The 20,531-nt window shown below is 48.9% G+C and overlaps 2 protein-coding genes across 5 annotated transcripts in view; one reads left to right on the top strand and one right to left on the bottom strand.

Annotated features, from left to right (window-relative positions):
• Positions 1 to 1,673: 1,673 nt before the first annotated feature.
• foxl1 (forkhead box L1) lies at positions 1,674 to 3,977 on the top strand. The gene has a single exon (XM_076138318.1). It carries the CDS (start codon positions 1,829 to 1,831, stop codon positions 2,915 to 2,917), a length of 1,089 nt encoding a protein of 362 aa, XP_075994433.1. The 5' UTR covers positions 1,674 to 1,828; the 3' UTR covers positions 2,918 to 3,977.
• A 3,533-nt stretch (positions 3,978 to 7,510) lies between these two features.
• The window catches only part of kiaa0513 (KIAA0513 ortholog), a 13,300-nt gene continuing 279 nt past the window's right edge, over positions 7,511 to 20,531 (bottom strand). For 2 of the 4 annotated variants that reach the window (XM_076138321.1, XM_076138322.1), the window contains exons 2-12: positions 15,459 to 16,012; positions 15,279 to 15,378; positions 14,710 to 14,783; positions 14,543 to 14,613; positions 13,842 to 14,049; positions 13,720 to 13,760; positions 13,542 to 13,614; positions 12,937 to 13,014; positions 10,730 to 10,810; positions 10,005 to 10,099; positions 7,511 to 9,871 (exon numbers count right to left, since the gene is read on the bottom strand). In XM_076138321.1, coding sequence (XP_075994436.1) covers positions 9,822 to 9,871; positions 10,005 to 10,099; positions 10,730 to 10,810; positions 12,937 to 13,014; positions 13,542 to 13,614; positions 13,720 to 13,760; positions 13,842 to 14,049; positions 14,543 to 14,613; positions 14,710 to 14,783; positions 15,279 to 15,378; positions 15,459 to 15,847 — 1,260 coding nt within the window. In that variant the 5' untranslated portion in view covers positions 15,848 to 16,012 and the 3' untranslated portion in view covers positions 7,511 to 9,821. Of the gene's footprint in view, positions 9,872 to 10,004; positions 10,100 to 10,729; positions 10,811 to 12,936; positions 13,015 to 13,541; positions 13,615 to 13,719; positions 13,761 to 13,841; positions 14,050 to 14,542; positions 14,614 to 14,709; positions 14,784 to 15,278; positions 15,379 to 15,458; positions 16,013 to 18,158; positions 18,442 to 20,531 lie in introns of those variants that run through there. The other 2 variants (XM_076138323.1, XM_076138324.1) reach the window with 2 other exon arrangements.

A 20,531-nucleotide genomic window follows, 5' to 3' on the forward strand; every position in this document is an offset into this window, starting at 1 on the left:
ATGATCAGGAAGCTTCATCATGTATGATCAGGAAGCTTCATCATGTATGATCAGTGAGCTTCATCATGTATAATCAGTGAGCTTCATCATTTATGATCAGTGAGCTTCATCATGTATGACCAGTGAGCTTCATCATGTATGATCAGGAAGCTTCATCATGTATGATCAGGAAGCTTCATCATGTATGATCAGTGAGCTTCATCATGTATGATCAGGAAGCTTCATCATGTATGATCAGGAAGCTTCATCATGTATGATCAGGAAGCTTCATCATGTATGATCAGTGAGCTTCATCATGTATGATCAGGAAGCATCCAGACAGATCCGCACCAGAGCTCAGAACCTCCTACAAGCTGAAACTGGACTTTTGATGTGTTTATGTTGCCAGTCAAGTGTTCAACCAGCCAACCGGGTCACAAATGACAGAGCTGAAATCTTTAGAATGAACCAAAGCCTCACACACACACTGTGTGTGTGTGTGTGTGTGTGTGTGTGTAGATATGTGTTAATAAAGTATCTTAAAACTCTCAACTCTATTCTGTTTCTGATTCATTTCTATTGATCAATTAAAAGTTTTTATCATTGTCATTGTGTGTGTGTGTGTGTGTGTGTGTGTGTGTAGTGTGTGTGTGTGTGTGTGTGTGTGTGTGTGTGTGTGTGTGTGTGTGTGTGTGTGTGTGTGTGTGTGTGTAAGTATGTATTGTACTGTAACTTCTTGAATTATTAGTCTGAACAAATCAAATCTTTTTCTTCAGAAGTGAATTTGGCCTGAAGCAGATCAGAACCTTGACTTGTGTCCTCAGTAGTGGACATCATGTTCACATAGAGGACAGCCTGGGCTCTGTGTGTGTGTGTGTGTGTGTGTGTGTGTGTGTGTGTGTGTGTGTGTGTGTGTGTGTGTGTGTGTGTGTGTGTGTGTGTGTCCAGGCCCTAAAAACAATTCATATTAACAAGAGCATAGATTCTATTTCAAGCAAAGGTCTATTTTGATGATGAAGATGATGAAGATGAAGATGATGGTCACAGGGGGATGGTCCTGTTGTATCTGATGCCACATACTTGCAGCAGCTTTGGTTCCTCTCTTCTTCATCTCTTCTTCTTCATCTCCTCCTCCTCCTCCTCCTCGTGGTTATTTATTGGACAGACTCCTTGTTGTACTTTGGGATCCGGGCTGTTTGCTGTAGAATCCGTCCTTACAGCAAACACTCGGTTTACATCCATGTTCGTTGGCCCGGAGGCACGAAGCGGCCTGACACGAGTTAAAGGAAATTGTTGAACTTCTTTTCCCTTTTACGCTTTGTTTTGATTTGAGCGCCGCCACAGAGAGCAGCGCGCTGTTTGCTTGTTCTCTCTGTGTGAGCAGCTCAGCGCGTCAGGGGTGGACGTGAGATTTCAAACAGCACATCACAGCGTTTATGGATTGGGTGCCCGGAAATTTTTCCAAATAAACACAGCTTGATTCAACCTGGGTGGGCAGACTTATCAAGCGACTAATTCTATAAACAGATGAGGGAATAACCCGGCACCTCATTGGCTGCTGGGCCGGGGGGGGAGGTGGAGGGGGCATGAGAGAGGGGGGGGCGGGGGGGGGAGCATGAGGGAGTTTCAGCGCAATGAAATTTTAATTAATGTGGGTGGGCTGAGAACACCACCGACTGTTTATGATGGACAATTTATTTCCCAGTGCAAAGTCAACATAACACAAACGTACAACAATTATTAACATTTTTCTGGGGCCTCATGAGGCTCTGGAGTCAGTCAGCGGAGGAGAGGAGCTCCGGGAGCAGCCGCAACTTTCCCCGGGACACACTCCAGCTTCCCCGGCGCCATGAGTCTCTACCACGGCCGCCTGCCGCCGCTCGGGTTGCCTTCCTCGGCTCTTAACCTCTCCGCCCCTCCGCTCATTTACCTGTACGGGGCAGACGGCGGGGGGGTCCTGCCCGCCGCCACCCTGAGCTTCGTGTCTGCGCGCCAGGAGCCTCCACAGAAGCCGCCGTACAGCTACATCGCGCTCATCGCCATGGCCATCAAGAGCGCACCGGAGCAGCGCGCAACGCTGAGCGGCATCTACCAGTTCATCATGGACAGATTCCCCTTCTATCACGACAACAAACAGGGCTGGCAGAACTCCATCCGCCACAACCTCTCCCTCAACGACTGCTTCATCAAGGTGCCCAGGGAGAAAGGGCGGCCGGGCAAAGGCAGCTACTGGACGCTGGACACCAAGTGCCTGGACATGTTTGAGAACGGCAACTACCGACGGAGGAAGAGGAAGGCGAAGAGCCAGCAGGAGGCTCTGGACTCCAAAGGTGCTGGACACAAGCGCACCAGGGGCCCGGGCGCGTCCAGGGAGGGACACCAACAGGGGACACCGGTGACCCCGGGACGGCAGGGTGCGGAGAGGACGGAGACACAACCAGAGGCGGTGTCCAAACCAGTTCTTGTCGAGTTCAACCACGCGGAGGAGCCCCAAAACACCCGGAGAGCCAGAGTGTCCTCCAACGAAGACGGGAGGAGGCCCGATGCTGCGCACCCGGAGCCGAGACACGCAGCGCTGTGGACGGACGCGGCGCGACCCCCGGGCGGAGAGAACGAGGCGGAGGAGAGGAGGTCCGCGTTCACCGTGAGGGACCGGGGTCCGCTCTGCGCCGTCAGCTGCTCGGGGAACACGAACTTGCCGGTGCCGGTGCCGGTGCCGGACAGAGCGAAGGGCGCCACCCCGAGCAGGGACACCAAGTCCCGCGGCTTTAGCATCGAGAGCATCTTATCCAGAAACGAAGACGAGGTGAGCGGCAGCGTCGCCGCATGCGCAGAGCGTCCCGCCCTCAGCCCGGCGGTGCAGCAGGTGTATCAGATGAGCTTCCCCCTCTGCTCATACCTGTCTCTCTACCCAGACAGAATCCTGCACTACAAGTGAACACATCGATCAAGTGGGAGTCGATCTTGATCGGAATGTGTCATGCTTCTTCTTCTTCTTCTTCATCCTCCTCCTCCTCCTCTTCACTTCTGTTCAGTTTAATGACCTGTAGACAAATTTGGTCATTTTGATTTATTTTATAAAACTGTAAAGGGAAAGCTGACGTGCTTAGTGATGACGTCACCCGAGAGTTCGTCTTCAAGATGAGTGTAAAATGTCTCCGTGACCATGGCAACAGGAATATGGCAACGAATTTAACTGTCATCTAATCACACACTTTGCACTTTGTTCTGAATATCATGAGCAAAATAAAAGTTTAGTTTGATAAAGTGACGTCAGTGTTGTTTAGAATAAATGAGATCAACCAGCATGAGAACCAGAGGAACAGAACCTAATGTGCAGAAGTTTGGGTCTTTTTTGTGAGAATGTTCTTTTGTAGCTTCTCCTCTCTGAAATACTGAAAGCTCCTGGGTGAGGGCTGATTGATAAGTTCTGAGCCTGTCTCGTGTCTCTAATGTGTGAGTGGAGTCAAATCAATCTGCTCTCTTCTGAACAGCACTCCTAATTCAGGAGGATTATAATTTCCAGGTACTGCAGGGATTTAACTTTCAAGATAAACACTTCTATGGAAGTGAGATAAACATTAAATCATCCGAGTGAAATGGAGACGACTGGACTGTTCTATTCCAGGCTCAGAACTTATCAGTCATCCATTGCAATTTACAAAGGGACCTCACCACATCTAACTGTAACTAATGGATTGGTGTGTATTCATCTGATCAGAAGTTTGGGCTCCAGGTCACCGAGTCTCACTGATAATCAAAGTATTGTTCAATCATACAAAGTTGTAATCAATCAAAGTGATCTGAGTTAAATAACCAGGAGGAACCGATCCACTAAATAATGTTTAAACATCCTGTGCACAAGTTAGACGAGTTGTTGTAGCTGGAGTCTCAGCTGAAGTCAAACAGGTTTAAATGAATTGTAAATAAAACTAAACCGCTTGTTTTCCTTTATTTCTAATCAATGAATAAAAGAACTGAAGATGAATCGATTTTTATATTCAGTTTGTTTTGTTTTAATTTCCTTTATCTTCTCACTTTTTGTATTTCTTCCCAGCCTGAGCTAACATACATGCTCACTGATGTATTTGATGTAAAGGTCCCATGCTGGATCTCTGTGTGTAACATGGTTTCATCACACGCATGTAACGTGTCAGACGGGCTGCAGGCCGCTCACACAGGACGCTCATGTCTAAATATAGGCTGAGAGCTGAGAGCTGAGAGCTGAGAGCTGAGAGCTGCGGCCCGCACGGCTCTCAGCTCTCAAACGCTCCAGTCTGTGCAAATCAGGAATGTTTGTCGAAATAAATAAACTTCCGCACGTTTGAGGAGAGGAACTCACATTCACAAGCATTTCCTGTGTATAGGATTCTTCTGACCAGACGTGTAAATAAAAGACGGAGAAGCTCAGAGGGGCGAGGAGAGAGAGCGGCACAGGAGCCAGAGGGAGAATGAGACTGATCCTGATGGGCTCCTCTGTGACAGAGGGACGCTGCTCCTCTGTGACAGAGGGATGCTGCTCCTCGGATGCTCTGGGACTGTTTGAACAGGAAGAGATCCTCATGAGAGAGCAGAGAGGAAACCCTCACCAAGCTTATTTGTTATTTGAGAAAACAAACTGTGGGTCCAGAACCCAAAGCCCAGAACCCAAAGCCCAGAACCCAGGACCCAGGACCCAGTGCCCAGGACCCAGGACCCAGGACCCAGTGCCCAGTGCCCAGTGCCCAGGACCCAGGACCCAGGACCCAGGACCCAGTGCCCAGGAGCAGACAGAGACCATGCAGGGACAAGAACCAGTGAATCCTCACTTATAACATGCAGACATAAACCTGAACATGACCTCATATTAGTGATAAATAAAGAAAAACAAACACACAACCAAACTCACTAACTAACCTGAGTCATGAATGTTAAACAGTGGAAGGATATTTGAGAAAAGCCTGATTGATGATTGATTGATCAATATTCCATGTGTGAGGGGTTTCCTCCTCTTGGCACAGAGCCAGACCTCAGCTCTTTGTGGATCAGATTCTAAACTGACTGAATATCTTTGAACATGGGGAGTCATTTCACACACACACACACACACACACACACACGCACACACACACACACACACACACACACACACACACACACACACACACACACACACACACAGTCAGGTCCAGCTCGGCGCTCCATCTCCTCCTTTAGAGCTCACAGGTTCAAACGAGTCCTAATCCGAGTGTTTATTATATTTTTTCACTCTCTACATAAACCGGCCACACTTGTCCAAATACACACTCAGCACCGGGGGAGGGCGGGGCCTTGATGAAGATTGATGGGCTTGGTTCAGGCTACATTAGCCGCTAATCAAGTTAGGTTTCCTGGCACAAAGGTCCATACATCATTATCCAGACCAGGACTGATGCTGTTTACAGCCTGGATACAAACACACGTGTACTGTACACACACACACGCACACGCACACTCACGCACACGCACACTCACACGCACACGCAGGCGCGCACACACACACACACACACAAACACACACACACACACACACACACACACACACAGCTGTAAAATATGATCCAAAGCAATACAACAGACTGCTATGAAGCTTTCTGTGCATTGAACTGGATTGTCAGTTGTCGGTCAGGTTTGTTGCTGTATTTTGTGTTTTTGTTCTGGATTGTGTTCCATTTCTTTATTTGGTCCATTTAAGGGTCACATTAAAGACTTACAGGCCTGAAGGTTACTAACCAGGTCAGTGAAGCTGTGTAGTAACGAAGAGTTGTGTCCAATCAGAGGACAGCTCAGGAGCTCAGCTTGTATTCTTGAGACGACGCTCATAAGTGACGTATTGTTGCACAAACTTTGTGTTCATTGGTTGAAGTCTTTACTGGAGTGTGTTTGTTTGGACAACATGTAACCACACACACACACACACAACACATGTAGTTCATTTAAGCTCACATTAGTGATACTGCCACACGCTGGACAAAACCACACTAAGCATGTCTGGCAGTATTGCTCAACAATGTTTCTACAATGGAATTTTCAAAATCATGAAACTGAAGCTTCAGCTTCATCTGAAACAAACATCAAACATCTGAACCATGAAGAAGCACAGGCTGCAGCTGAGGTCGCAGGTTTTCAACGTTTGAAACCCCTGGGTTTCATATAAGCTACAACTCTCTATCTCTATCTGTCTGTGTGTGTGTGTGTGTGTGTATGTGTGTGTGTGTGTGTGTGTGTACTTGTACACAGCAGCAGGCTCACCACCCCCAGCCTGGGACCACCCTGACTTTAGCACTTAATCCAGAGGAAGTGGAGCACACACACACACACACACACACACACACACACACACACACACACACACACACACACACACACACACACACACACACACAGACACACACACACACACACACACACACACACTTCAGTTTTGCTAAACCAAAGCAGTTTAGATTTATGCTGCACAGCTGCATTTACAGATCTGAGATGTTTGCTCGTTGTCTCTCAGTGATCCTGAACGCATCACACTTCCTGTATGTTTGTAAGCAAATGTGAACTCACATGTGTGACTTTAGGTGTGTGTGTGTGTGTGTGTGTGTACAAACATCTGGGAGCTGTGATTCGTACAAAATGTCTCATCTTTACTAGAATCACCTGAATGCAGCACGTAGCTTGGCACACATGCACCATCAGGTGGCACTGTGACTCAGTCTGGTCCAGTCTGGCTGAACTGATCCCGTGTGCCTTGTGTGTGTTGGGGGGTCTGGAGGTTTGATTCGTTGGCTGAATGTTAAAACGCTCAGAAGATTCCAGTTTGTCACAATTTGATCCGATTTCCCCACAACTCACAAAACTACGCACAGTCACTTTACCTTCACAGCTCTTCAACTATCTGGGGGTCCAAACTGGGTCCTCCCTTCCCTCCTGGTCCAGAATCGTAGTTGGTAGGAGTCGGCCATTTTGTTTAGATAAAACTTTATTGACAAAACAGTTGGGAGAGAAGTTACAGAAAACTTGTTTCAAACTAAACTAAAGGATTTCTAAGCTAGAAGCGTCTCTGCCCGGTGGATTGATGAGCGATCCTGCAATCGATACACAGCAGGAGGAGGAGCCTGTGTTGGCCTTCATTAACCCCTGGGTGGAGTTTAACCTGGTGTGTGTGTCGTGTGTGTGTGGAGGTCTGGCATTAATTAGACAGAGGAGTGTGTTGGTGGTGTGACACTGCTGACTGGCCTTTCACAGCTCATTACGTGGCGTCCAATCAGAGTGCAGCCGGCGTGACTGCTGTTTATTTATACACAGAGCTGGAAACGGCAGAGCGGCGGCGGCTCAGCAGAGCGCTCACACGCTGGAACACTCCAACATTGTACAGCCAGAGAGGCTCCAATCAACACGCTGCTCTCATTGACACAGACATATACAACCACCCACTCTGCCCCACACACACACACGCACGCACGCACGCACGCACGCACGCAGTTTTTCTTTTCTTTTAATGTTCTTGTTTTTCCTACGATAACCTCCTGAACCACAGATCAATAAAGCTTCCTTCTGTTGTATTTGGAGCCGTGTCCTTCCTCTGTCTCATATTTATGTATTATACTGATAAGAGACTTGTTTATGTATTATCACACATCACAGGGTTCTTGTATATTCTGTTTATCTCTCTCTCTCTCTCTCTCTCTCTCTACATGTATACATACACATATCTTTATGTCCATACTGTATCTGTCTACCATGTGAGTCCAGCATCAGATCAGGAGTCACAGGGCCGTAGTTGTGTTTGTGGTGTAAAGAGGCTGAATGCTTGTGGCCCCTCCTGTGTGGAGTAAAACTCCATCTCTGCAGAAACGTGAAGCTTCCTGTGCATCAGCGGGCGAATGAAGAACGACACAACGGCCAAAGAGTCCAAAGTGCAGAAAGAAATGCAGAAAGTGTTTGGTACACAAATCTACCATGAAGAAGAAAGCTGAGTGTTTGCTTTAATGATCATTTTCTCAAGGTGGATAAAAGTCAACAAGACGTAAAGACGTTTGGCCATCAGCGTAACAAAACACAGATGGTGGTCCGCGTTTCACAACAGTTGCTACGGTTACAAAGGAGCCGTGCTTGACAAACACGAGGCATCAAAGTCACAAAATGAGACCCGGTGAAGTGCAAACGGCTCAGAGGAGCTAACAGAGATAAACAGGTCAATAATAACAAAGGTGAGATGATTGACGAGAGGCCAAAAGGGTCAAAGGTCAAGTAGACAAAAGACAAATACAAACAAAAAAAACCCACAACTGGAAACATGTTACAGCATCATGTGTGTGTGGACAGGTTACAGAAGTTTAGTCATCTGATTACAACACACAACTGCAACGCAAAAATTAACACACAAAGAAAAAATACAATACAAAAAATCAATTATTCAAACAATCATTGTGGACCAAAAGAGGCATGAATCAGAAAGAGGAGGAGGGAACGACTCACACATTATTGCACAACACTTAGCTGTGTGCGGCCGTGTGAGGTCAGAGGTCACAGGTCACCGTTACATCGACCGCTTAACATCTACACTCTACAGCAAACACTCACTAAGAGCTTCACTACACAGCACTTTAAATACACTTATATATGAATCCTATTTACAAACTTCAGACAGATCAGCAGGGGGTCAGGGGGTCGTCCTCACACAGGGCGACCCGACTGAGCGACTCATCCTCACTCACCTGCAGATGTGTAGGACGGTTTAAAAACACATTTATATATGGAGACGGCACAGATTCAGACAAACTCTTGAACAAACTCTCTTTGAGAATCGCTTTCAAGACACAACGCTGCCCCACAGTGGCCGAATGAAGTATTACAGCTAAGAGACTTGGCCTGTCAGTTCAATGCTCCTTCTCCCTTTGCTCAGCAGTTTGCACATGCTAACACGGATACACACACGCATGCAACACCACACATAGAGAACTATACTTGGTACTACATGGGCCGACCTTTGACCTATAGGTGACATGCTTCTCTTTATCTACATATTTGTTGTTTCAGCCCTGCTAACACGAACACGGGGAGTTTAGTTTGCGTGCAGAGGTTCAGTGAGTCACAAAGCTTTGCCTTAGTGTTTTCTGGAGTAGCATCAGGAGATCAAGAGGTCAAGGATCAAGGAATCTGGTTACATGAAGGCACTTTGGACAGATGAGGAGTCTGACGCTCCTCTGGGTGGAACGAGGTCAAAGCAGCTCTGAACACACAGAAGCAAATACATTTACAAAGTTCCATGATTTAGAGGAAATGCACGTCCAAACTGGTGTCACTGACATCGTGTTGTTTAGTTAAATACAAATATGTTCACCTATGACCTTTGACCTTCGCCCATCTGCAACGTGAAGTAGCTGAGAGAAGGGCATGATGGTGTAACAACACTTCTATTTGGGAATAAAGGAGCTTTTATTGTGGCGGGGAGCAGAAGTTCTATCGCTGTGCTGAAGGAACAACATGGATCCATTCAACATCAGTCACTTTGTTCAGACGTACGTTTCATGGGCCGAAGACACACAGACACGCACACACACACACACACACACAAACACACATGCTTTCATACCAACGGTTCATATGGTTGTAAAGGAAACAGCCATGCAACATCTAACACACCGTACATGTATGTGATGTAGAATGAGGCTCAGGCTTCACTCAGATGTTACAGCTGACTGCTGAGGATGATGTCATCTGACCCAACACGTCAACCTCACTGATGCAACAATATTATGCCTGTATGTGTGTGTGTGTGTGTGTGTGTGTGTGTGTGGGCCATCAGTCCATAAAAGCGCCGTGCGTCCATCTCACTCTGCTGCCATTTTCTCTATGTGGTCACTCAGCAACTTGGACTGTTCTGCAAAGAGGAAACACACACACACACACACACACACACACACTTACTACTTTCCTTTAGATCAAAGTAATGATAGATCCTTGGGTGTGTGTGTGTGTGTGTGTGTGTGTGTGTGTGTGTGTTCCTGTCGTACCTTCGTTCAGGTTCCCGATGACCGCCTGCTTCTTCAGGAAGTCGTTGCAGAGCTTCTTACTGAGGCCGAACGCCAGCATGTTATGAGTGAAAGTCCTGAGGGGAACACACACAAGAAGCTCCATCACATCATCACATCATCACCTTCATCTCATCATTACCTTCATCACATCATCACCTTCATCTCATCATCACATCATCGCATCATCACATCCATCACATCATCGCCTTCATCACATCATCACCTTCATCACGTCATCACATCCATCACCTTCATCACATCCATCACATCATCACCTTCATCACATCATCACCTTCATCAAGTCATCACATCCATCACATCATCACCTTCATCTCATCATTACCTTCATCACATCATCACATCTCATCATCACCTTCATCACATCATCACTTTCATCTCATCATCACCTTCATCACATCATCGCCTCATCACATCATCACATCATCACCTTCATCACATCATCACATCCATCACATCATCACCTTCATCACATCATCGCCTTCATCACCTTCATCGCCTTCATCACATCATCACCTTCATCTCATCATCTCATCTCTCCACAGAGTGTAAGTGTGTAAGTGTCTTAAGTCTAAGCTCCTCCCATAGAGGCGCTGTTTCCCTCCATCACTCAGCTAAGGTTAACTCTTCGTTTGCCTTCATTGAGCCGCAGTGAGTAAAGGAGTTCATGTACTCGTCTTCCTCACCCCAGCTGGCCGAAGGCAATGTTCTCATCGATCTTGGAGCTGTCGTCTCTCTCCTCCTGGGTCATGTGACACCACTTCTCCCTGCGGCAGAGGGAGAGACAGCAGGGGTCAAGGGGTCAAGGTTACATGGTCAGTGTGTGATGGGTCCATTAATGCAACCGTGACGAAGAGCAGGACACATTCATCATCATCATCATCATTATCAGCAAAACAAAACATGAGACATCAGGAAGAAGCAGATGGAGAAGATGATGAAGATGATGATGATGATGATGATGAGCTTCAATAAACAACAAAAGCATGAATCCACTTCCTCTCTACTTTGCTGCGGCAGTATTATGCACACTGAGTGAAAACAATAAGAGGTAGTGTCTCTTTAAGACAAGCCTGCTCTCTTCATCATCACGGTCCCTCTGGGATGAAGACTCACAAACAAACAAACACACGACCGCCTGCTCCTCTGTTTACACTTCAGCTCCAGTCCCACCTCCAGGGCTCACACTGGTTGCCACGGCGATAACATTGAATTATCACAGTCGCTCTGTGGCCAGTTTACCCCTCAGCTGTCCAGAGCGCCCACGTGTCTCTGAGCAGGGCGCTCTGGCTGAGCAGGGCGGCGCTCTGGCTGAGCAGGGCGGCGCTCTGGCTGAGCAGGGCGGCGCTCAGGCTCAGCGGGTCGATGAGACCCAAACCAAACCAAAGCCGTGCTTCAAACATGTCAACATTAGCAGAGTGAAGTGGCTCTGAGTTTTCTCCCAGCATGCATCTGCAGAGGAAACAGCAGCGTCGTGCATGGAGGGTAAACAGGAGCAACATGAAGAGAAGGAGAACATGCAGGGAGCCAACATGCAGTCAGTCCATCATGCAACCATGGCAACAAGAAACATTACGTACAGAAATCAAATCATTATCGAAACAAACACAACTACAGTGAAGTGTTTGACTTAAACTCAGCTGATAAACTGAGACCCTGAGACCCTCTGACCCTGTTACCTTCAGACCCTCAGACCCTGAGACCCTCAGACCCTCTGACCCTTAGACCATCTGACCCTCAGACCCTCTGACCCTGTTACCTTCAGACCCTCAGACCCTGAGACCCTCAGACCATCTGACCCTTAGACCATCTGAGCCTCAGACCCTCTGACCCTCAGACCCTTAGACCATCTGACCCTCTGACCCTCAGACCCTCTGACCCTCAGACCCTTAGACCATCTGACCCTCTGACCCTGTTACCTTCAGACCCTCAGACCCTGAGACCCTCAGACCATCTGACCCTTAGACCATCTGAGCCTCAGACCCTCTGACCCTCAGACCCTTAGACCATCTGACCCTCTGACCCTCTGACCCTGTTACCTTCAGACCCTCAGACCCTGTTACCTTCAGACCCTCAGACCCTGAGACCCTCAGACCCTCAGACCCTTAGACCATCTGACCCTCTGCTGCTCTCTGGTGGCTCCAGCTGAGACCAGCACAGGCCAGCGCTCTGCTGGTCTCAACTGAAGCTAATGTGGAACAGATTTGCTTCCATTCTCTGTTGCTTCGGATGCAAAGTGGCAGATTTCCTTGTTGACGGACAGCGAGCGGAGGAATCCCAGTGTTTGTGTGCAGCAGCTGCTCAGGCTGAGTCAGCATGTCAACATTCTGCTAACGTCTAAACTGCAACCTTGAGTGTTTTGGTTTCCTGTGTCAGTTTGTGGTTGAATAGCTTCATGAATGTTACAGAATGCTGAGGCTGCTGATTCCTCTCCTCATCCTAAACTCTCACATTTTTAAATATAAGCTGAGAAACGTCACAACTGTCCCTTCTGCCTCTGTGTCCTGTTGTTGTTGTTGTCACTCTGTTCTGCATTTCAGCCTCATGGTGGCACCACACGTCTCTAATCTGTGACTGCGTTTGCTTTAAGGCCAGAGGGACAAATAGAAGGACAGACCTCTCTTTCTCTCCGTCCTGCGTCCCTCTGCATGGCAGCGAGACACAAGGAGACAAAGGGTTAATGAGAGGGAGGGAAGAACATCAAGAGGAGAAGAAGAAGAGAAGAGAAGAAGAAGAAAAGAAGAGGAGAGGATGAGAAGAGAAGAAGAGAAGAAGAAGACGGTCTGAAGCATCATGAGATTATCCACACACACACACACACACACACACACACTTATATACATTATGTATTGTTTGATCTCATTTTCATTCTAAACCTTCTGTCTTCTCTCACCTGGTTGTCGGCGACCTCTTCGTCCTCTCACAGTGGACGGCGTCAAAGAAGGCAGCGTTCCAAAACCTTAGCGTGTGCCTGAAGGAGACAAGGTGGCACTGTGACCTTTGACCTTAGAACCTGGACTGTCCTCTGATGAAGGCAGGACACTGATGAAGGCATGGATCCACACACGGAAACATGCTCTCCTCCTCTCCTCCTCTACCTGTTCTCCTCTCCTCCTCTCCTCATGCTCCTCAAGCTAAGGTTCTGTGTGGCTCTGTGGGGTTCTGTGGGGTTCTGTGTGATTCTGTGTGGTTCTTTGTGGTCTTGTGTGGTTCTGTGGGGTTCTGTGTGGCTCTGTCTGGCTCTGTGTGGTTCTGTGTGGTCCTGTGTGGTTCTGTGTGGTTCTGTGGGGTTCTGTGTGGCTCTGTGTGGTCCTGTGTGGTTCTGCGTGGTTCTGCGTGGTTCTGTGTAGTTCTGTGTGGCTCTGTGTGGTTCTGTGGGATTCTGTGTGGCTCTGTGTGGTTCTGTGGGGTTCTGTGTGGCTCTGTGTGGTTCTGTGGGGTTCTGTTTGCTCCTGTGTGGTTCTGTGGGGTTCTGTGTGCTTTTTCTTCTCCACCTACCAGATGGGCTGCTGCTTCAGGTGTGTGTACAGGTAAACCTTCTCCCCTCTCTTCTTCTCTGGAGCGTCAGACTCTGGGGACGAAAGCAGAACAAGTCCAGTTCTTCTCTTCTAACTGAAAGGGCAGAACAGTGAGAAGGACAAGATGTTTCTGTTTAGGCTCCACTCTGTGCAGCTACCTGGGGATCTGGGCTTCATCTCCACCGGGGTTTCTTCATCCCTGGAAAGAAGACGGGAGCAGGGAGGAGTCAGGTGTGACAACAACATACAAAGAAGGAAAGAAGGAGATGTGTCTGCTCACTCGCTCTTTGGGGTCATAGAGCTCCTCAGTTTGCTCTCCAGGCCTCCAAAGAAGCCCATCACGTCGGTCTTTGATGTGTTCTTCAGGAGCCGCTCGGCCGCGTCCTTCTTCCCAGACAGCCAGTAGTTGGCTTTGCCCAGATACGAGTCTACACCAGCTGGAGAAGCGCCGCGATCCAGCAGCTCTGAGGGGGAGGGCTGGGACTTTCCTGAGGAGGAGGAGGAGGAGAGGAGATGAAGCCACAGCTCACAGAGGATCTGGACCTGTCAGAGCTCAGAGGATCTGGACCTGTCACAGCTCAGAGGATCTGGACCTGTCAGAGCTCAGAAGATCTGGACCTGTCAGAGCTCAGAAGATCTGGACCTGTCAGAGCTCAGAAGATCTGGACCTGTCAGAGCTCAGAGGATCTGGACCTGTCAGAGCTCAGAGCCTGTCAGAGCTCAGAAGATCTGGACCTGTCAGAGCTCAGAGGATCTGGACCTGTCACAGCTCAGAGGCTCAGAGGAGCTGAGCAGCTTCAGTCACTCAAACTTTGCTCCAGCCTGATGCTTCTTAATCACTGAGATCCTCTCAGTAAGGAGCATTCAGAAGCGTGTCAGTGTGAACATGACTCAGCCCTCCTTTGCCCTCTTGCCTCAGCACACACACACACACACACACACACACACACTCTGCTGTGGGAGTGTGAGGAGGGGCCTCACCTATGTAGTAGTATGTGAAGCACATGGTCATGAGGTTCTTGGCCGGGCTGTAGTCGTCCATCTGGTAACACCTGCAACACAACACAACCAACAAACACACACACATCATCCACCACACACACCTCTGAAGGACAGACTGGCAGAAGCACAGATCCAAACATACTCACTCAAACAGAACCACGGCAAACGACTGCACCAGCCTGTAGAAGGTGGCCTCACACACACACTTAGAGTGGCAGCGCTGCAACACAACACAGAGTCACCGTCTGACCTCTGACCCACTTCAGTCACAAGCAGACGCTCTTCTGTCTGAACTCAGGCTGGAGTGCATCATGAAACATAAACATGGACCCTAACTCAAGACTTTACAGGACACCTTATCAATCAATCATTCATGATAAATGAGTGTGACTGAACTCTTTGTCCTATAGGAGGACAGCTTGTCTCTCCTTCATTCAGACCTTTAGATGTTAACGTGTTCTTTCACGCCACAAGCTTTAGCAAACATCTGACTGAATCCCTGAGCTGCATGGAGCAGCATGTCAGAGACACGCTGCTGACACGCCTGAAAGACTCCACTCAGAGTCACATGACCTGCAGCAGGGGAGTGTGTGGCTCATGTGATTCCAAGGGTTAATGTGCATGTGCAAGGGTTAATGCAACAGTGTTCCTCCTCCTCATATGTTCTATGTAAACAGAAGCTACAGCTGATGGGTCGTTTCCTGCTGCTTCTCACCTGAGCGCTGACGTATTTGGCAAACCACTCCCTTCCTTTGGCGTTGTCTCCGCTGCAGAGCTCTCCAAAGCGAGCCTTCTCCTCCTGGTCAAAGTCCTCCCTGTCAAAACAACAACAGTCATGACCAGGCTCCACCACTGGAGGCATCAGTGAGCGAGCGGGCCAGAAACCGCTCCTTACTTTCCGTGAAACACCTTCTCCACGTAGGCCTTCATGAAGGCCCTCTTCTCCCTCGCCTCGCCCTCGCCGTCCTCCCCGCTGTGAGCTGAGGAAGAGGACGAGCGCCTCAGGGAGGACGGGTCCATGTCGTTCTCGCTGTCTGCCGACTCTGTGGCGTCGCTCTCGTCCTCGCCGTCCTCGCGGCGGCGGTGGCGGTGCGAGCCGGGGTCGGTGGGCGCCATGGGCTCCGGCAGCAGAGGCTCCTGGTGGACTCCGGAATCTGATGCCAGATTCTCTGTGGAGAAAATGTCAGCGCGCCTTTGGACTCCGTTGCCGACGGAGAGAAACGTGGCTCCGGAGGAGGAGGGCATGTCGAAGTCGATGAGGTTGTCCACGGCTACGGCCTCCATGGTGGAAGAAAGGTCCCGGTCTGTGGCTTTGACTGCTTGTCAGAGTGAGTTGTTACATGCTCAGCCGGGCATGAGGGTTCCAGCTGGGGGGTCCTTATGGGGTTAAACTCACCCTCTCACCATCAGGGGGCGCTGACATCAAGTGGACGCACAAATCCAAAGCATCTGTGAAAAGAAAAAGGAGGAAATGACTGAAACCATCATTCTGTGGCCTTCACACGGCCAGCAGGGCACATAGTGGAGCCCGGGGGGCCAGGGAGGGCCGGGGGGGCCCGGGGGCACCAAGGTACCAGCGGAGGAACGGACAGACTGGAGCCAATATGAAGAACATGGAAGAACCACATCTCCTCCATACTAGAAGTAAAGAAAACATCAAATGGAGCTACATGGATCCATGATGGACCTTCAGAACCTTCAGAACCTTCAGAACAGGACATGTAGGGTTGTAGTCTGGTGTGTTTGTACCAAAGTAACACTTCAAACTGCACGGACATCCTGCAGCTAAAAGGAAGTTCAAACCTCAAAAGATAGGAAACACAAATCTTAAACTAGCATCACATCTGATCTGCACACTGAGCTGAAACACAGCTGATCCTCTGATCCTCCCACACCAGCTGCCCAGCACCGCTTGGACCTCCTGCCCTTCCTTCTCCTCCTCCTCCTAATGTAACTTCCTGTAACACCACAGTTCAATGTTGCTCTGCGTCCTTGAGCTTATCAGCTTCAGCTCCTCTATCACTCAGAGCTGCTCTGTCTTCTGACTGAGCAAACAGTTAGAGCACTGAGAACCTTCACACACACACACACACAGTGAAGAGTGTGTTTACGTTGTGTGTGGTTATATAATGCAGGCCTCAGTGAGTCAGCCACAGAACACACACCGACACACACACACACACAGACACACACACACACACACAGACACACCGACACACACACACACACAGACACACACACACACACAGACACACACACACACACAGACAGACACACACACACACACACACACACACACTTAAAGTCAGGATGATGTTTATACTCAGTTTGTTCTCGATGTGAAATTGGTCACTAAGTGAATGTTATGAAATATTTGGCTCATCCAAAAATGCTGACTCCAAAATAAGAAGAAGCTTGTGGAGGACAGGAAATGACTTGTGTGTGTGTGTGTGTGTGTGTGTGTGTCCCAGACTGATTCACCTTGAAAGAAGAAAGGGGCTGCCAGCCAAAACCTGAAGTGCTCTATAAATAACTACAACTCTCTACTCGTCCTTGGCCGACGCCCACTTTCATTCCTCTAACACTTCAGTCTGGAGGGTAAAGTGTGTTACACTGGGGGGAACGACAACTCTGGGTAAGGACAGTAATTATCCTCCATCAACCCAGTGCCACCCAGTGGACAGTCTTACCAGCTTCATCACATCTGTCCCGTTTATAGAGCTGGTTTAGCCCCACAATGAACCCATCAGAACAGAACTCACTGCCTCTGCCCGGGCCCATCAGAACAGAACTCACTGCCTCTGCCCGCGCCCATCAGAACAGAACTCACTGCCTCTGCCTGGGCCCATCAGAACAGAACTCACTGCCTCTGCCCGGGCCCATCAGAACAGAACTCACTGCCTCTGCTCGGGCCCATCAGAACAGAACTCACTGCCTCTGCTCGGGCCCATCAGAACAGAACTCACTGCCTCTGCCTGGGTCCATCAGAACAGAACTCACTGCCTCTTCCCGGGTCCATCAGAACAGAACACGTGACCTCTTTGGTGGAGGGAATAAAATATCAACTCCAAAAGAGAAACAAGAGTCAAATGTGACATAAAGGAGACGATGGGTTCCAATCCCATCGTCTCCTTCAGGTTTTCCGTGCTGAGGAGGCGAAGCGAGACCTCGCCGGGAAAAGCGAGCAAAGGGCGCCCGGTTCAGCGCCTCAGTGTGATGCTGGAGAGAGAAATGAGGCCTGACAGCTTTGATCTGGAGGCAGAACAGAAGCCCTGCTGAGGACGGAGGGAACCGGAACAATCACCTGCTGGACACACAGACACACACACACACACACACACACACACACACACACACACACACACACACACACACACACACACACACACACACACACACACCATGTTGCACAGGCTGCATTATTTCTGCTTCCATGAGCAAAATGGATTTCCTCCCATATCAATCCACCCACACACACACACACACACACACACACACACACACACCATGTCTTTGGGCTTTGTGCGGCAGGGGAGGAGCCTCTCTCACGATGATAAGGACTGAGTGATTAGATCAAGAGGAGCACTGGTTGTACCCGGGAGGGACGAGAGACGATGATGTGATCTGTCAGCAGTGTGTGAGGTCCAGTCTGGTCTCTTGGTCTCTTGGTCTCTTGGTCTCTGGTCTCATGGTCTCATGGTCTCTTGGTCTCTCGGTCTCTCGGTCTCTCGGTCTCTCGGTCTCATGGTCTCATGGTCTGATGGTCTCTTGGTCTCTTGGTCTCTTGGTCTCTTGGTCTCTGGTCTCATGGTCTCATGGTCTGATGGTCTCTTGGTCTCTTGGTCTCTTGGTCTCATGGTCTCATGGTCTCTTGGTCTCTTGGTCTCTTGGTCTCTGGTCTCATGGTCTCATTCTCATGGTCTCATGGTCTCATGGTCTCATGGTCTGATGGTCTCTTGGTCTCTTGGTCTCTTGGTCTCTTGGTCTCATGGTCTCATGGTCTCTTGATCTCTTGGTGTCTTGGTGCAGCATCAGTTGAAGGAGGCGTGATAAGGCTCAGTGGCTCAGTCTGAGCGCTGAGCCTCCTGCCCTCTGCTCCTCTGTCTCTGTCACGCTGGCTTTATGAGCCATATGCAGCAAACACCAGGTCATAAATCAGCTTCTCCTCCATGTGAACCTGGATCCCACGCGTTATTACAGAGTATCTGCTCCCTCAAGCTCTCCTGAGGTCCTGGAGGTCCTGGAGCCCACCTGGGGCCATTATTCAATCAATAATCAATCCTTCTACATTCAGACTTCTCTGATTGATTCTTCTGTAAAGCATCAAACACAGAAAACAGCAACGCCTACAAATCAGATGTTTGGCATTTTCACTTGATAACACAAACGATTAAACATGAAACATTGTGGATGAATTGATTAGCTGATTGATCTGTTCAGCACTACGGACAACGGCAGTGTTATTGAAGAGGAAGAGGAAGAGGAACGCTGGCTGGTGACACACACACACACACACACACACAGATACACACACAGACACACACACACACAGACACACACACACACACACACACACACACACAGCTCCACCCCCCCTCCTGTCACTCAGTTAGAATAAAGAGAAGAGGAATAGTTTGAACAATAGGAAGCAAACAGAACAAAGAGATGGGATGACAAAAAAGAATTCTGGATGAAAGGAGGACAAAGAGTGCTGAGAGAGAGGTCACAGAGAGGTCACAAAGGGGTCACAGAGAGGGCACAGAGAGGTCACAGAGAAGTCATCTTCCTTCCTCAGGTGTAAATGGATCAGACTTTGCTTTAAGGCCCAAACCTCTCAGGCCTCTTCTTCCTCTGAGGAGACGAAGACCCCACAGGGAAACAACCACAGATAATCTGACACACACACACACACACACACCAATGACTCCACAGAGTGCAGGCTGCAGTGAGTGACAGGTGCTGTAAACCTGAGAGGAAGTTCTGGTCCAGTGACGGAGGATCTGACCCTGCCTGACCTTTCACACACATCAGTGGGATGAGATAAGCAGCAGGGACGATGGATGAGCTCAGAGTCTGGCATGGACAGATGTGAGAGCGCTGCCATGACAACACCATCATCTGAGGCCAAACCTGCTCATGTAGGGAAGAAGGAGCATCGATCAGGCGAGCTGATCAGAGCCGCCCTGACAGATTAGAACTCAGAGGCCAACCAGGGCCAACCGACCTCTACTGACTGCTTCACTCATGAATGAATACATTTAAAAGCTTTAACGCTCTAAACTTAACTTATCAATCTCTCTCCCTCTCTCTCTCTCTGAAGCAATTTAGCAGAAAAGTCATTGAATTACTATTTAGGACACACCTCACGTTACTATGGCAACATGCATCAACAAGAGGAAGTGGTGAGCTTCCTCATCCAGTTGTGCAACCAAAGGAATTCTAAAACTCTAACAGGGGAAAAGAACACGGCGCCTTCTTACCAGCAGAACTCTCCTTTGACTTTCAAAACAGGAAGTTACATTCCAGGACTTATCTGGGGTCGAGCCCGAGCCCTGCTAAGGATCAGTTTACAGGGAGAAACATACAACGTGTTGATTTGTTTACGTCCATGCAGAATAGAGTCTAAATGACAACAACCTGACTTTCTGTCATTTCATTCATTCTAAACCTCTGTGACACACGCACGCACACACACACGCACGCACACACACACACACACACACACACACACACACACACACACACACACACACACACACACACACACACACACACACACACACACACACACACACTCTCTCTCTCTCTCTCTCGTCTCCTGACAGCTCAGTCAGGAAGCAGCTCTGTATAAACACACTGCTGACGCTTCCTCACGCTAAAGCGGCGCTATGGAGCCATTTTCCCACAAACAGGAACGCGTTTCATTCATTCGCTCATATAAACACACACACACACACACACACACACA

This window comes from Genypterus blacodes, unplaced genomic scaffold, assembly GCF_046128005.1.
Source record: "Genypterus blacodes isolate CSIRO-AG114 ecotype Tasmania unplaced genomic scaffold, CSIRO-AGI_Gbla_v1 ptg000360l_1, whole genome shotgun sequence".
Classification (NCBI taxonomy): Eukaryota; Metazoa; Chordata; class Actinopteri; order Ophidiiformes; family Ophidiidae; genus Genypterus; species Genypterus blacodes.